This window comes from Haliotis rufescens, unplaced genomic scaffold (assembly GCF_023055435.1).
Source record: "Haliotis rufescens isolate VD_foot unplaced genomic scaffold, xgHalRufe1.0.p SCAF_14, whole genome shotgun sequence".
Lineage (NCBI taxonomy): Eukaryota > Metazoa > Mollusca > Gastropoda > Lepetellida > Haliotidae > Haliotis > Haliotis rufescens.
The window spans coordinates 27,420,984-27,438,180 of NW_025963824.1; the positions used below are offsets into that span (position 1 = coordinate 27,420,984).

At 40.1% G+C, this 17,197-nt stretch overlaps 1 protein-coding gene across 4 annotated transcripts in view; it reads right to left on the reverse strand.

Moving 5' to 3' along the window:
• Positions 1 to 17,197, reverse strand: part of LOC124131276 (neogenin-like) — a 162,572-nt gene that overhangs the window by 32,560 nt on the left and 112,815 nt on the right. For all 4 annotated transcript variants that reach the window (XM_046494434.2, XM_046494436.2, XM_046494433.2 and 1 more), the window contains exons 2-5: positions 6,614 to 6,785; positions 5,560 to 5,708; positions 4,184 to 4,468; positions 2,162 to 2,324 (exon numbers count right to left, since the gene is read on the reverse strand). In XM_046494434.2, the coding sequence (XP_046350390.1) occupies positions 2,162 to 2,324; positions 4,184 to 4,468; positions 5,560 to 5,708; positions 6,614 to 6,785 (769 nt within the window). The remainder of the gene's footprint in view (positions 1 to 2,161; positions 2,325 to 4,183; positions 4,469 to 5,559; positions 5,709 to 6,613; positions 6,786 to 17,197) is intronic.

Here is a 17,197-nt window from a genome sequence, read left to right on the forward strand (position 1 = left end):
ATCTCACAGCATGTCGGCTTGAATTTTGATTTGTTTGTTTTGATTGTCTGTTTCTCACTTAACGCCGCAATATTCCAGCAATATGACGGCGGTCTTGACGTTTGAGGAAAGCCCGATGTGACGCAGGTCTAAGATGCTAACACTTTGTGAAACACGAGAGCAAGAAATAGAGCTGACAAACCTACATAATTAGGACGAAACGGGATTCGAACCCCAAACCAAAGGGACGCAACGATCACAAAGAGCTTCCTTGTATGAACAGCCCACTGTGTTTCTCAGATGAACGAAGCTTCCATAAAATATAGGACGACCAATTACCTCCCTTCAACTTGAAACTTAAATGAAAGGTGAAAAGTCATTTGTTTGCTTTCCTGAAGAACTCAATAACTAGCAGAATTAATGCAGTTGCACTTACATTTCCGTAAAAATAAAAAACTGATATTACCCTTTCGAGCAGTTTTGTTTGGGGAACTTATTTCAAAAGCGAGAATTTGTACAACAAAGTCAATATTTAGTGACGTCTAAAAAATGGCCATGATAAACGGTCATGGCATTTTCAGCCATCAGCCTCATCTGTCATGTCGGGAAGCTGGCCTTAGAAGTGACAAGGATGTAACTGCTGTATTTTTTTAAAATATTACTTCTTTTTTTTCAAAACTTATTATCCAAAACCGGCTTTCACAGGAGAAATTCCCTTTGTGAGATCAAGCGATATCTCCTAGCGATGTTGGTTGAAATGATGTCACAATCAAATGACATCACTAATCTCTCTGCCACTGAAGATGGTTAGCTGTCCATTTTACACACAAGACACTGGTTATTTCTTGTAGCAGGAAGAATGATTTTGGATTATATACACAATCTTTCCATGGTTTAATTGTTTTGATATCGAATATATCAGCACCCATTGACATTTGTTTAAGAGTCCTCGGCAAGCCTTGGAGTTTTCATCTTTTATCAACTTGGGTTGGTGAGGTGAGGTGAAATGGGGTTTAACGTCGTGTCCAAGATTATTGCACTTATATAGCGACGTGCATGCACGTGTATATGTGTGTGTGTGGCTGCTTGTTCTAGTCCGGACTGATGCCGATTTATAGTGCTAGCACACTGAGATACCATGCCGCAGTTAACATGAATACCCCACTCAGACACAGTATACTGACTCCGAGCCGACCAGTCCTTGTTTTAGCCCCTTAATGCCGAGCGCCAGACAGGGTAACAACAAGTACAATCTTTTAACGTCTTTTGGTATGACGCGGATGGGGATCGAACCCCGGACCTTCCGCTCTCCGGGCGGATGCTCTACCATGAGACCACGGAGGCGGTCTTCAACTTGGGTTGACAGACAGTCGATCCTTATTGTGTACGTCAAAGTTTGATGTGTCAAATTACCAGTTGTTTCAAACTCATTTGAGAGACGCAGGTGTCCAAATTAAGGATCAAGTGTTCCTGATGTCACAAACCCAGGATAACTAACTAGAACTCTTTTCCAGGTCCCCACAAGATTTGACACAACAAGATTTGACACAACGAGATTTGACACAACAAGGTTTGGCTGAATTTGATATCAATACAGACTTGTTAGAGATTCTGTATTCATTTGTTTTGGTCACAAGTTTTTCCAATAAATAGGAATGTGCACATTTGGCACCAAGAATTGAATATTGATACAAATGTACACAATTTGCCATATAAGGTAATGACACCTACCTTAATGCCATATAAGGTAATAACACCTACCTTATTGCCATATATGGTAAAGACACCTACTCTTATGCCATAAAAGGTAATGGCACCAACATTTATCCCATATGAGGTAATAAACCTACTTTAATGCCATATAAGGTAATATGACGCCTACATAATGCAGCATAAGGTAATGACACCTACTTTAATGCTGTATAAGGTAAAGACACCTACCCTTATGCCATATAAGGTAAATGAGAGCAACTCTAATTCCGTATAATGTAATGACACCTACTCTAATGCTATATACGGTAATGACACCTACTCTAATGCCATATAAGGTAATTGCACCTACTCTAATGCCATATATGGTAATGACAACCACTCAAATGCCATATATGGTAATGACACCTACTCTTATGCCATATAAGGTTATGACACCTACTCTAATGCCATATAAGGTATTGACACCTACGCTAAAGCAATGGTGACTCCATCCTTCAGCCACTTTATCGTGGGTGTCTCCTCCTTCACGTCCCTCCCGTTGGCGCCACAGTGGAGAACAACAGTCGTTCCGTAGTCCGCACGATGATCTTTGGGCCTCATCACAAATTCAGGAGCGACACCTTCTTCTATATCTACAAAAGAAAATTTGATTTATACATTAATAAATACAAATTTGAAAGACAAGAATTTGTAATTTTTTACATTGTTCTGTAAATGACTTTTATCATAAAAACCACTAGAACTATATACTACCACTATTACATACATTAGACATACAAGATAATAGACTGTCTATTTATTGCAACTCATTTAAATAAAAAAAAATAACATTGATAAAACTCAATGTCAAGATGGCCTCAATCCTAGGGCTGGGACGAGTCCAAACTTCCCAGGTACCCACTCCCTATCGCTCGACCCTACAGGGTACCTGCTGTAGGTCTTAAAGGGCAAGTTCACACGGAAATGAACCAATTTTTCTTGTACTTTTTCCACATTAAAAGTGTTAACATAGAAGTGTCATAGACAAAAATATAAAAACATCATATTTAATTAACATATTTTTTGCATTAAAACGATTTATATTTTTCACATTTACCAAGTGTTCTATTTCCATAACAAAAACACCATGGCTTATGCCCCTTGCAATATGACGTCATTGGTGCCAATTGATAAACATTATGACGTCATCATGCTTTGTTAGAGCCGCTTCACGTGGTGTAGGTACAGTTTTGTGATTCTAGCGTCTCAGATGCCAGCCAGAATTGTGTTATGCTGAGTCACCACTGCGCCGGAGTGTGTCGTAGACCATGTTGTTTTACCGCAAACTGGTCCTTGATATCTTTTGCGTTGAGAATAGACAGGGACCCAGTTGAATTGGCACCAATTACGTCATAATCTAAGGGGGATAACTCAGGCCTATTTCGCTCGTAAAACGAAGGCCTCATAACGACATATCATTTTAACACTATTGTGAGCTTCCTACTTTCACTGTGAAAAAAAATGAGCGTATATTTTCAAACACAGATACTAACTCATTCTAAAATTGCGTTTTGTTGAGAAAAAGAAAGAAAGTGATTTTTGCGTGTACACTTCCCCTTTAAGTTGGGTACAAAAAGTGTTTAGATAAGGTATAAAACGATCTGATTGTGCAAACACTGAATTTGACTGAAGCTCTGTCTTTACTCAAACATTTCAAAGTCAAAAGGAATGTGCCCATAGTCAGAAAGAAATGCAAACATTAGCGACTTGTACTAGTGTAACCATCAAATTTTATTGTTCTTGTCATTGAACCATATATCACATGAGTAACCATGGGTCCTGGTAGACCTGTGAGTACCTGGGTCCTACCCAGGGCCCACACAAGCCGAGTTACCCGACCCAGCCCTACCCAATCCATACATCACTCCTCAGTGGGTAAATACTTCATTAATTTCTGGTGACCCCCGCCGTGATTTTTGCTGGAATATTGCTAAAAGTGGCGTAAAACCATACTCACTCACTCACTCACATACTTCATTATTTGTGACCCACCTTCAGGGTGAAAAAACACATTTTGACTTAAATTCTTAATAAATTTTAAAACTGCAGTATTGTAGGAACATAACACTGTAATTCTAAAGCATCAAATCATATGTTTTGCAGAGATACATGGCATCAACATTTTTGACTAATTTTCGGGAAAATCCCATTTTCAGTCTTGAAATAATAACTGCTGCAATAATTAGATATAGCGACTGATTAATCAAAAGTAGATATGTTTGTTGAAATGTTTTGAAATAATGTTTTATTATATTACAAACCAACAAGAGAAAAATAAGATATTTGTGTAAAATCCGCACACATGGCGATTTTTACGGAAGTAAGTTGACATCAAACGTCTTTCTTTATGACGCACAATTGTATCCTAGCAACCATAAGGTCCCTATCTCCTGGCGGGTCCCATTTATTCTCAAAATAATTCCACTTCAAACTGTGTGGCCGATGTACTCACTTGTGTTGGGGTTCTGACGTAGTGAGGCTACTCGGCTCGTTCGAGACCTCTCCATATTTTTAGCTTCACAGCTATAGGCCCCGAAGTCTGCAAATCTCACAGGATATATTTCTAAAATACCATCATCATACTGGTATATATTGTCTGCTTTTGCGAGGGCTCTCCCAGCTTTTATCCACCTGACTTTCGGGTGTGGTACCCCTTCAATCTCGCAAGAAAACATGGCTGTATCTCCAAGATACACCACCAAGTCCTCGGGCTCTTTTATAAAATGTTTCGACAAGTCTGAAAAATAAACACAATCATTAGGAAGTGGATCAAGTTTGGTACGTTTATATTGAGCTGAATGCCAGCTCAGCATTTGCTAAAATATATTCATTCCAGTGATTTGACAGTGGCCTGTGAAGATCTGGGGTAGAATAGGTCTTCAGCAACCCATGCTTGCCGTAAAAGGTGACTATGCTTGTCGTAAGAGGCGACTAACAGGATCTGGCGGTCAGGCTCGCTGACTTGGTTGATGCATGTCATCGAATCCCAATTGCCTGGATTGATGCTCATGATATCAAGCACTGGATTATCTGGTCCAGACTTGATTATTTACAGACTGCCATCATATAGCTGGAATATTGCTGAGTGCGGCGTTAAACAATCAACCAAACGAAACCAAACCAAACAATGGCCTGTAAATAATCAAGCCTGGACCAGACAATCCACTGATTGACATCATGATAACGATCCACGCTGTCAGGGTACGATGACACGGATCAACCAAGAACAAGCCTGAACATCCGATCCAGTTCCGTCTTACGACCAGCATTGAATGCTGGGTACCGATTCTTACCCTTATGAAGCGAAAGATGATTTGTTTAAAAGCTGATGAAAGATCACAATTATCAACAACCTGATCAGATTCGGCAATGTAATCTCCATCTTATGTTTTCTTGACATAATCAAATATATTTTATTATTTTAAGAGAGAATCATCATTAACACCAAAACTTAACTTGACAACCCGTAGGGGTTCCAGGTACGAAAATCTGTTCCTGCAGAGACGACTGACAGGATTGGGTGGTCATTTTCAGTGACTTGGGTGCCGTTGTACAAACCGACCTTAGCGCTAAGGTGATTGTAACTCCCACACCTTAACATAGGCTTACAATCATTGTATCGCTGAGGTTGTTCTGTACAACAGCACCCCAATCTATTACACCGAAATTGTGTGCCTCGATGGTCATGATGTCAATCACTTGATTGTCTGGTCCACCACCTGCACACCCTGAGAATCGAGCAGAGCAAGACCCACCAACGGCTGGCCAAGCATCAAATATTAACACAGCCTTTCCTTAATCTCCAACTGGAATATTTGAAAAACTTACATGCAATATCCAGATCAGCTTTCCGACTGACGATGGTTCCAAATCCATCGACAGTGGCTGTACACTGGTAGGTGCCCTTGTCAGTTGGATGGGCTGTTTTAGAATGCTGGACTTGGTTGAAATATAAAGATCCATTTGCTAATAAACTCCTGCAATAAACAAAAGTATCAGTATCATGATGTCAAATTTAACCAAAAATACAAACAGACTGGCGCTAAATCCCACCTTTACACCCCTAATTACAAGCTCCAGTAACCTAGGTGATAATGGTTTGGTTGGTTGGTTGGTTGTTTAACGCCGCACTCAGCAATATTCCAGCTATATGACGGGGGTTTGTAAATAATCGAGTCTGGACCAGACAATCCAGTGATTGATATCATGAGCATCGATCCATGCAATTGGGATCGATGACATGTATCAACTAAGTCAGTGAGCCTGACCACCCGATCCCGTTAGTCGTCTTTTACGACAAGCATAGTCACCTTTTACGACAAGCATGGTTTTCTGAAGACCTATTCTACCCCGGAACTAGGTAATAATATCTAAGCGCTTGCAAAGCATGCCTATGCATGGAGCACAGCGCCACATAAATGGGATTATTATTAAACAGAATCAGGGTGAATTGAGTTTTCAATCCCACAATCCTGGTATGCTTAAGGGAGGCAACTCTTCAAAATTAATTGCTGTATCTTGGACAATTTGTTTGTTTGTTTGTTGTCTAAGGCACCACTCAACAATATTCCAGCTATATGATGGTGGTCTGTAAATAATCATGTCTGGACCAGACAATCCAGTGATTGACATCATGAGCACAGATCCACACAATTGGGATCACACAAATGCATCAACCATGTCAGCAAACCTGACCACCCGATCCTTTTAGTCGCCTCTTATGGCAAGCATAGTTGCCTTTTACGGCAAGCATGTGTTGCTGAAGACCTATTCTACTCCTGATCTTCACGGGTGCTGTATCTTGGACGAAGGGGCCACTTGTAGCTGCCAGTATGTTATTTCAGAAAGACACCAACTGAATTACATTAACTAATTTCCTTACCGATCTGAATTTTCAAAATTTAAGTAGTTGCCATCTTTCATCCACTGTATGTTGGGGGTGGTCTCGCCGTGGTAGGCGGAACAGTTGAGGAGCGACTTGGAGCCTTTCTTCACGATCAGGTCGTGCGGCTCCACGGTGAAGTAAAACTGACTGAAGTGGGGGACTGTGGCTCCTGAAACAGAGTGAGTGAGTGAGTGAGTGAGTAAAGGTGGAGTGAGTGAGTGAGTGAGTGAGTGAGTGAGTGAGTGAGTGAGTAAAGGTGGAGTGAGTGAGTGAGTACAGGTGGAGTGAGTGAGTACAGGTGGAGTGAGTGAGTGAGTATAGGTGGAGTGAGTGAGTGAGTTAGTGAGTAAAGGTGGAGTGAGTGAGTGAGTGAGTGAGTGAGTGAGTATAGGTGGAATGAGTGAGTGAGTGAGTATAGGTGGAGTGAGTGAGTGAGTGAGTGTAGGTGGTGGAGTGAGTGAGTGAGAGTGAGTGAGTGAGTGTGTGTAGGTGGTGGAGTGAATTAGTGAGTAAATGGCTGAGTGTGAATGAGTAAATGACAGAGTGAGTGAGTGAGCAGTGTTTTATTCTTCATGAATAACAACCATCATCAACACACTTATGATAATATTGTCATCATCTTTCTCGTCACCATCACCAACACATATATCATCATCATCATCATCATCATCATCCTTACAGTCTTCCTGTTTACATATCTAACTTAAATATTTCTCCGAATTACTTTTCACTCATATTCTCAAAACCAAACAACTAAACTGGAAGATCAAAGTAAGGAAGTGAATTTGCAGGAGAATAAGTCAAACATCTGAACAGAGACTGACCTTAAATTAAGCAGTATATAGTCAACATTATCTCATTCCATCAGTCAAACCCAGACTTTGATGTTAACGAATTTTACATAATCACTGATCAGTGGCAAGACTCTGAGGAGGGCATAAACACAAGCCGCCATGTTGACATAACACATTATGATACACAGTCTAGATGACTGAAACCGTAAACGAACACGCAACTGGAGAACGTTGATCTCACAACAAATATTCACTGCAATTCCAGCGTATGTATGAAATTTAAACCATCAGCAGACATTGCACATATCCCGTCTGCTCATCCCATCCTTTCACCACTAAATTTGTCATAGACTGGTCCAACATCAAAGAAAGGTTTTATCCATTATTGTTTCAAGGGGGATGGAATAATTTGGATTCCAATGTGCAGGATATACCAAGAATATGTAATAGCAAGGCTAGAATGTTTCCAATGCCTCGGGGATGATAGATAGCGCAAACGTAGCCGCAAACATAGCCAACACCATGTGCAGTCTACATGTCTGAAGAGAAAATGTCGTCTGCTTCTTAGGTGCAAGTTTCATTTCAAAGAGGAGCATTTTTCTTGCAAAAGAACATCTTTTATTGCAGAAGTTATGATGATGAAGAAAAATAATGTGAGTAGTAGCAGAGTTATAGCATGAGTAATGTAACCACAATCATAAGCATACTATAATGTTACTTAACAGGATCATGGTCATAATTATTTTTCTTCCTTTTTTTCCACATTTTTATATTCTTATAAGAGAACCTTACAGTGATTCCAATTCAAATCAATTTGAAATTTCCTAAATTGATTAAACCCTGCATTGTTCAATGCCTCCATTGTTCAACCCCTCCATTGTTCAACCCCAGCATTGTTCAACCCCTGCATTGTTCAACCCCTGCATTGTTCAACCCCTGCATTGTTCAACTCCTGCATTGTTCAACCCCTCCATTGTTCAACCCCAGCATTGTTCAACCCCTGCATTGTTCAACCCCTGCATTGTTCAACCCCAGCATTGTTCAACCCCTGCATTGTTCAACCCCTGCATTGTTCAACCCCTGCATTGTTCAACCCAAGCATTGTTTAACCCCAGCATTGTTCAACCCCAGCATTGTTCAACCCCTGCATTGTTCAACCCCTGTATATGATATGGACACAACAGCATTTGCAAATATGCTGGTCACTAGGCAAATGCTAGTGAAAATTCATCAGGACCATTATGAATTATGGACGCTGGCTGGTCAAACTTTTGAAAAGTATGATGTGTCTGTCTCCTTATACTGCACAACATCCTGTTGGTTTTTTTGATCAGACAATTCAGTGATTGACGTTGTGAGCAACGATACATGCCGTTTGAGTCCCATGACACAAAACCAACCAAGTCACCAATCCAGAACACACGACCATTTGGTCATCTCCACCAACCACTGAAGGTTTTAATCCAAATCCTGCAAAGTCCATGAAACATTACATTAATGGGCAGAAAATTAGCAAAGTTTGTGTGGAACCAGTGATTTTTAAGCATTGTTCCTGAAAAAGTTATATCAAGGAATCCTAAAAAAACACAGTTACTTTTTCGCAATAGTGTCCACAACCTAACCAGCACCGCCAAAGAAGCATTGTGAAATGCTACACCCAATTTCAGCTGCGAACATGCGGAGATATTTTACAAGCGAACAAAGTGATTATATTTCAGCCCCTTCCTACATCAACACACATGCTTGTATCAAAGCATTCATAGTTTGCCCAGACATTACTGTTGCGAGAGTAGGGACACAGAGTTTTAAATATACGCAAACTTGCCTTCATCAGGGTGAGAGGGACCACCCAGGACAGATAATAGGATCGCGATAGTTCCCACCTGCTTTGTGCAAACACTCCCACTCCCACAACAAACCTCCCTACAGTAGTGTCAAATCAAGCTACCTTAGACCAGAGCTGTATTTTAATGAGGTTATGAATCGCTGACTCCAAATCTTGAAATGTGAACAAGACATAAAATGAAATGCTGTGGTTTTTTATTCTGTCAATTAGTAAAGATAATTCAACTTATTATACTGTCACTATCAATATATATATATATAAAGTATCTAAATTAGAACATGTTGAACCAATTTCTTAGGAACTTTAAAACATAACAAATATGACAAATTGTGAAAGAAAATAGAAAAAAAGGATATTTTATATCAGATTTTTAAAAATTTAATTGCATCAATCTACCGACACGTTCCTCCCTCCCCTTCCCCCACAAAAGTCTGGCCTCACATCTCAATTGGTTAATCGTAAAGTAATGCAAGCTGATAAACTTGGCCGCTTGAGTGAGTGAGTTGGGTTTAACGCCGCTTTTAACAGTATTCCAGTTATATCACTGCGTGTCAGCTTAATGTGAGAGAAAAGCCCGAAGTGATGCAGGTCTCAGACGTTTACCACTTAGGTGAAACCCACGAACACGGGTATGGTGCTGACAAACCTAGAAACATAATCGGGCGAACCGGGATTCGAACCCACAATCATAGGTTTCTGGCGTGCCCAAGGGACGCAACTCTGCACAGCGAATCGCGGCGCCTTAGACGACGGGGCCACCTGTGCCCCTGGCTGCTTGAATTACATCCAATTTCCTTTCTGTTTATTGTGAACACGGACATGAACTTGCTGAACCATTAAGATCTTCGCAGGTTGTTTCAACTCATTCAAGTCTCAATGTTTATAAATGGATAAGATGTGAACTTACTTACCGACAACTTCAAAGTCGGTAGCTTTAAATGATTAAATGAATTCAAATGTTTGTAAGTCGGCTCAACCAGCCAGTCTAACCTCAAATTCTGAAGCATTTCTCGTGAAGTAACTTTAATTAATTTAAGTTTAAAGGTTTGCAAATAGACTAAACTGTGACCTTTATGACCTATCAACTCTAAAATTAGTAACTCAAAACCATCAGAGTCATCAAATTCCACACTACAAATAGTAGGTGCCCCTAGGCCTCCCATTTTTTAACAGCTGTATTCTTCCGATATCTGTTCTAGCTTAATGTTCAGCAACGGCTAAAACGGACAGGTCCTAAGAAGAGAGTGTAAATTAATTCAAGTTCACCACATTTCCTCTAAAACCAAAGAAGTCCACAGTTTGGTCGGATATTCTTCACATTTTTAGGGTTTCCGAAATGCTTGTCATCTTGCATCAGTCTTTGAGCAGTGCAGCCATTGAAAGACTTGTATGTTTTTGAGATGCTGAAACCCTTTTTGCTATCTTTCAACCTGTAGTTTCTTCACAGGAGTTTTTCGGCACCAAATTTCACGATCTAATTTCAACAATTTGAAATACCATGATCTTATTAATTCCTAATGCATTGACGTCACTTTTTCAGTGCTTTCAGAAATGAGTTTGCACTAAAAACAACTTTGTTCTCTTCTCAGTTTAGCCATACTGAAAATTGGAGTGTCAAAACCTTGCGAGGCATGAATATACTTCAACACCCTCGTGCTTTACCATTTATGAGTCTACAAAACAAGTCCTTTTTCTGAAGCCAGATAATTTGTAATCTATATGCGCAACCTTACTCTAATATTTATAACTACCGACCAATCAGTCAGCTTGTGAAAAGGCTAGCTTTTCATCGGATCCAACATGGATTCTATTGCCACACACATGTTACGATTTCTCATCCGCAGACAGGACCAAGAGGTGAAATGATGTTTAACGTCGCATTCAAATTATTGGACTCACATAGCGACATGCATGTAAGTGTGTGTGTCTGTTTGTTTGAACTAGACCTGTGAAGATCCAGGGTAGAATGGGTCTTCTGCAAAACATGTTTGCCCTAAAAGGCAACTATGCTTATCGTAAGAGGCGACTAACGGGATTGGGTGGTCAGGCTCGCTGACTTGGTTGATGCATGTCATCGATCCCAATTGCGTGGATCGATGATCATGATATCGATCACTGGATTGTCTGGTCCAGATTCGATTATTTACAGACCGCTGTCATGTAGCTGGAATATTACTGAGTGTGGCGTAAAACAACAAACAAACAAACAATGGCCTGTAAATAATCAAGTCTGGACCAGACAATCCACTGATTGACATCATGATAACGATAACCAACCAACTAGTCCAGGCTAATAATTAGGTCTTCTGGTGCTATGCCACTGAGATACAATGCCTCGGTTTTAACACGGATACCCCGCTCAGACACAGTATACTGACTCTGAGGCCAGTTCTTGTTTTATCCCCCTATCCTCTGGACCAGACCATCAAGTGATGCTGTCAGGGTACGTGACACGCTATCAACCAAGTCACCGAGACTGACCATCCGATCCATTAAGTTGCCTCTTCCGACCAGCATGGATGGCTGGAGTGAGATGAGGTGAAATGGGGTTTAATGTTGAATCCAAGATTTTTGCACTTAGATAGCAACATGCATGCATGCGTGCGTGCGTGCGCTTGAACTAGTCCGGACTGATGCCGATTTATAGTTCTAGCACACTGAGATACCATGCCGCAGTTTAACATGAATACCCCACTCAGACACAGTATACTGACTCCGAGATGACCACTCCTTGTTTTAGACCCTTTATGCCGCGCACCGGACAGTGAGTGAGTGAGTGAGTGGGGTTTTACGCCGCTTTTAGCAATATTCCAGCAATATCACGGCGGGGGACACCAGAAATGGGCTTCACACGTTGCACCCATGTCGGGAATCGAACCCGGGTCTTCGGCGTGCACCGGACAGGGTAACAACAAGTACCATCTTTTAATGTCTTTTGGTATGATGCGGTCGTAGATCGAACCCCGACCTTCTGTTCACTCAACCAGTGGACAACGGAGGCGGTCTCATTTAGGGCGTTTGCATCACATCATGCACAACATCACATTCATGCCTCGCACTAGACAGGGTTAGAACAAGTACCAACTTTTAACGTCTTTTGATAAGACGTGGCCGGGGTTCGAACCCCGAAACTTCCACTCTCCAGGCGGACGCTCTACCATAAGACCACAGAGGCAGTCGGGTGGCTAGAGATCTACTGAAACCCCAAAGTACCCTCAAACAGCCTCGAGCAGTATGAAATTTGAACATCTAAGCATACCTAAAAAAATTCTTACATAAACCTTTGACTGTCAAATGCCTTTGGCATTCCAAAATCTACAAAGGCCAGATAAGTTCTTTGTATTATTTCAGACAGTTTCCACACTACCAAACTAGAAATACCCTCAAATAGATCCCCATCTTCATGACAAATTTTTCAAGCAATCCGAAATGTGACTTCTAAGCGTACCTAACATATTTCTCCCATGAAGTTTGAGCATCAGGCGACAAGGAGTGTCTCGGGAGGGCTTGCGCTAGACATTATCTTTCTGGTTGGCTTGTTCATCGCCAACTCCTCTGTATCTCTGATCAGCTCTACTCCTTTACCGATGTCTCCGTCTGAGCAGGATCATGACATCAGGAACATCTTCTTATTGGCAAATTTAGGATTGACGAGATCTTTCGACACCCAAAGAATTGTTTCAAGAATCGCTAGCCTTGTTCTGTTATGGCGTGTCAAGTTAACAGCTGGGGGTGTTCGCGGACACATTTTTTACCTACCTCATTCAACTGAGGATTTATTCAACCAAAAATGGGTAGAAATTTAAATAATAATAATTAAAAAAAATACATTGGAAAAATTCACAAGGTGTTAAATTTCACTCAAGACTTGATTGAGTGGTCACAAATGGGTGGATCGATGCTGATGATGTCTGTCACTGGATTGTCTGGACTCGATTATTTACAGACCGCTGTCATATAGCTGGAATATTGTTGAGTGTGGTGTTAAACAACAAACAAACAAACTAGTACAATTGATATTCCTAAACTTGGACGTCAGACTCATGAGGAACTTCCTCTATTTCGGATCATGATGATCCGTAAAATTTATTCAAACAAAATGCCTAAAATTTCACCATCAATGTAAATGAAACAGGTCAAAACCTCTCAGTAGTATCAATCATCACAACACTTAACATAGCTTCTGTAAATATTCCTTCATGGATTCTCCCAGCACAAACACACCTGCAAGACGCCTGCAATCTTTGTTTGTTTATTCTGACGTCTGCTCCAAGATGGCCGCCATGGTGCACTTCATCTGCACAGATGGTGGTACTTTGTTTGCATGTCTGCTTCAGTTACATAAGCACAACACACATGGAACAACTTCCACACCATCGCTACTCTTTGCAACATCTCCTACAACTTCTACGCCACTGATCCCCTTTGCAACATCTCCTACAACTTCTACGCCACTGATCCCCTTTGCAACATCTCCTACAACTTCTATGCCACTGATCCCCTTTGCAACATCTCCTACAACTTCTATGCCACTGATCCCCTTTGCAACATCTCCTACAACTTCTACGCCACTGATCCCCTTTGCAACATCTCCTACAACTTCTACGCCATCGCTACTCTTTGCAACATCTCTGACATCCTTTTTACATAACAGAATGAACCAAGTCAGCAACAATCCCAAAGTCAGGGTATCGATAACACAATCAAGTCACTCATCCAGACCACCCGATACCTTCCGGTCTCCTGATTCGGCCAGCATAGGTTACTGGGGACCTGTTCTAACCCAGAATCCTCAAGGATCCATTTTACATAACAGAATAAACCAGCAACGATATAGTCAGCAACTACTGATAGTCAGCAAGATCCACACAGTCTGGGTATCGATAACACAATCAGGTCACTCATCCAGATCACCCGATACATTTTTGTCTCCTCATTTGGCCAGCATAGGTTGCTAGGGATCTGTTCTAACCCAGAATCCTCAAGGATCCATTTTACATAACAGAATAAACCAGCAACGATATAGTCAGCAACTACTGATAGTCAGCAAGATCCACACAGTCTGGGTATCGATAACACAATCAGGTCACTCATCCAGATCACCCGATACATTTTTGTCTCCTCATTTGGCCAGCATAGGTTGCTAGGGATCTGTTCTAACCCAGAATCCTCAAGGATCCATTTTACATAACAGAATAAACCAGCAACGATATAGTCAGCAACTACTGATAGTCAGCAAGATCCACACAGTCTGGGTATCGATAACACAATCAGGTCACTCATCCAGACCACCCGATACATTTTGTCTCCTCATTTGACCAGCATAGGTTGCTGGGGATCTGTTCAAACCCCGAATCCTCCCGGGAGTCTGGGAGTAATACATAGACCAGTTCTTACATGCAGCATCAAAGGCTAAGCAAATGCCAATTGCCTGTGTGCATGTGATCTAAGGTCAACCCAAAGTAAACAACAGGTCTGTGGGTGGTACAGGTATTTGTTTCATTCAAAAATGCTAACATGTAAAGACTTTCAAAATGGTGGCAATGTTCCATTGTTGAGCCGTGTTCGGTGAGTTCTAAAGACTGAATTACTGTGTGGACCTCATTGTTACTGTGTAATTAGAGTCATTGTTAGAGTGACTATCACAGTTTCAACTTGCAGATAAAGTGGCGTTTAACAGCCAAATAGCGTAAGTCTAACCACTTATAAGTTATATGTTCAGGTCATATTGTCCTGACAACTATTAACAAATGCTTCGATAAAGTAGAGTAATCCACCAATAACAGTGTTTCTGTCATACTGTCCTGACAACTATTAACAAATGCTTCTACAAAGAACAGGTTTCGCAATGATGAAGAAACATTAAATGATGAGAAACTGTTATTTAGAAATTATGACTAAACCCAAAATATGACTGATAAAAATATTTTTGTATGACCAATAAAAAAACAGCTTTGAAATCTATAAAGATAAAGTACATTGTTTTTTTCCTTTCCTCTTAAACAGGAACTGATATTAATCTATTTGGAAGTCAAAAACCAGAATTTTCTCATCAAATACATGTGCGGAAAGAAATAAGGTACATTTTGTCCTGTTTTACAGTAAATCAATAATCAAACATGAGTCAAACAAAATGTTTCTTATCACTGCACATTTAGCAAAGCTGGCATGTGAGATGTTTGATAAGGAATAATTTTAGGAGAACCTGGTAGAAGCGACCTCTGTATTTCCCCATCAAACACAGATAATAGCCCCCCATCAATTAACCTGCTACAACAAATAACACAGTAGCACATTTTGCCCCATTTGTCAAGTTGTGCATCTAACATTACGTAAACTAGTAATGAGTGGCCGGGAATCAGCTTGTTCAGAATCAACGGTTACACTGCCTTCTCCTCGGAATAAAATAGTAAATTGGCTCAGGAAGCATCTCATTTCATAAGTCATTTATTTTAAACGAGTAGTTACTTTTTTGTAAAAGGATGTTGATTAGCTTTTTTCAATATTCATCATACAAAACTGCCCATTTGCACAGTGTGGGTAGCGTAGTGGTTAAAGCGTTGGCTCATCATACTGACTGTCTGGGTTTAATTCCCTACATGGGTACAATGTCAAAAACCCTGCGGTGATCTTGCTGGAATATTGATAAAAGTGGTGCATGAATATTTCTCTTTGTTTATGAGTAAAAAGAAATGTTCTGTCCCATTACAATAAGTGTTTATATTCAAAATGATTCTTTTTTTAATCTTTTTTTGTTGAATGAAAATAAAACATGCAGTTACTTAAAAAAAGACTTAATTTTTTTAAATCAAAATACACTGCTTGCTTACATCTTTTTGTTCGATTTATTGTTCAACGACTTTTTTCAGAAATCCAAATAACTTGCCTTTGTACAGGTATTTTAAAAAAACCATGCTAAATTAACGTCTACTTAACGTTACAAGTCTTACATCTCTTTTTAAAACTTAACACAATTGTGATCAGGAAATAATAAATTGATCTTTAAAATTAAAACTTGAAAGTGTTACACGTTTTTAGCATCAGTTCACGAACATAATGACTTGTTTGATTGATTCTATTGAAACATGAAGAGTTAAACTCAGAGTCGTTTTCAACACTTTTCCTTTGATCATAACAACAAACAACAGTTCCACATGAAACTCAGCAACGTTGTTCTTAAAACAACATTTAATATTTCTTTCATCTACCGATTTACACAGATCAATTATTTCACAAAAGGAACAGTCAGCACGAAAGTGACGCATAAAAGCACAATAATCAGACGAGTGCATTTTCTCGATTTAATTATCTGCTTGCTACAAAAAGCCATCACTGTGTACCGACACTAATGGTTATTCATTTTTTTTCGGCACACTTTGCCGTCACTAATCGTGTTAAATTGAGCCATGTGTGTTTTGTTATTGTAATTTGATCTTTCGAACAAATGAAACTTGTGCACAAATTGTGGACAAATGAAACTGGTTGACAAATGACACTTGTAGTTGATGATTTGTTTGTTTGTTGTTTAAATGCCTCACTCAGCAATATTCCAGCGATATGATGGTGGTCTGTAAATAATCAAGTCTCAACCAGACAATCCTGTGATTGATAACATGAGTGTCTACACAATTGGGATACGATGACCATCTTCACGAGGCAAATGAGTTCTCTGACTATGAAAGTCCAGTTTCCACACTTGCCCATCTAGGCTGGTATTATGGAGTTACATTTTGGGTGTACTAACAACTCTATACATAGTCCAATCACAATCGCGCACCGAAATTGAAATCTGGTTCGTAAACTGTCATGCAGATTTTGGTCGATTGCAGGTTTTGCAAAGCATGTGTACCGCCAACTCGTTGTCAACAGATATTTTCCAAATCTTTTCATGTTTTTTATCAAAGTGCTCACGTGATTTGATACACTTGACAATGTAAGACC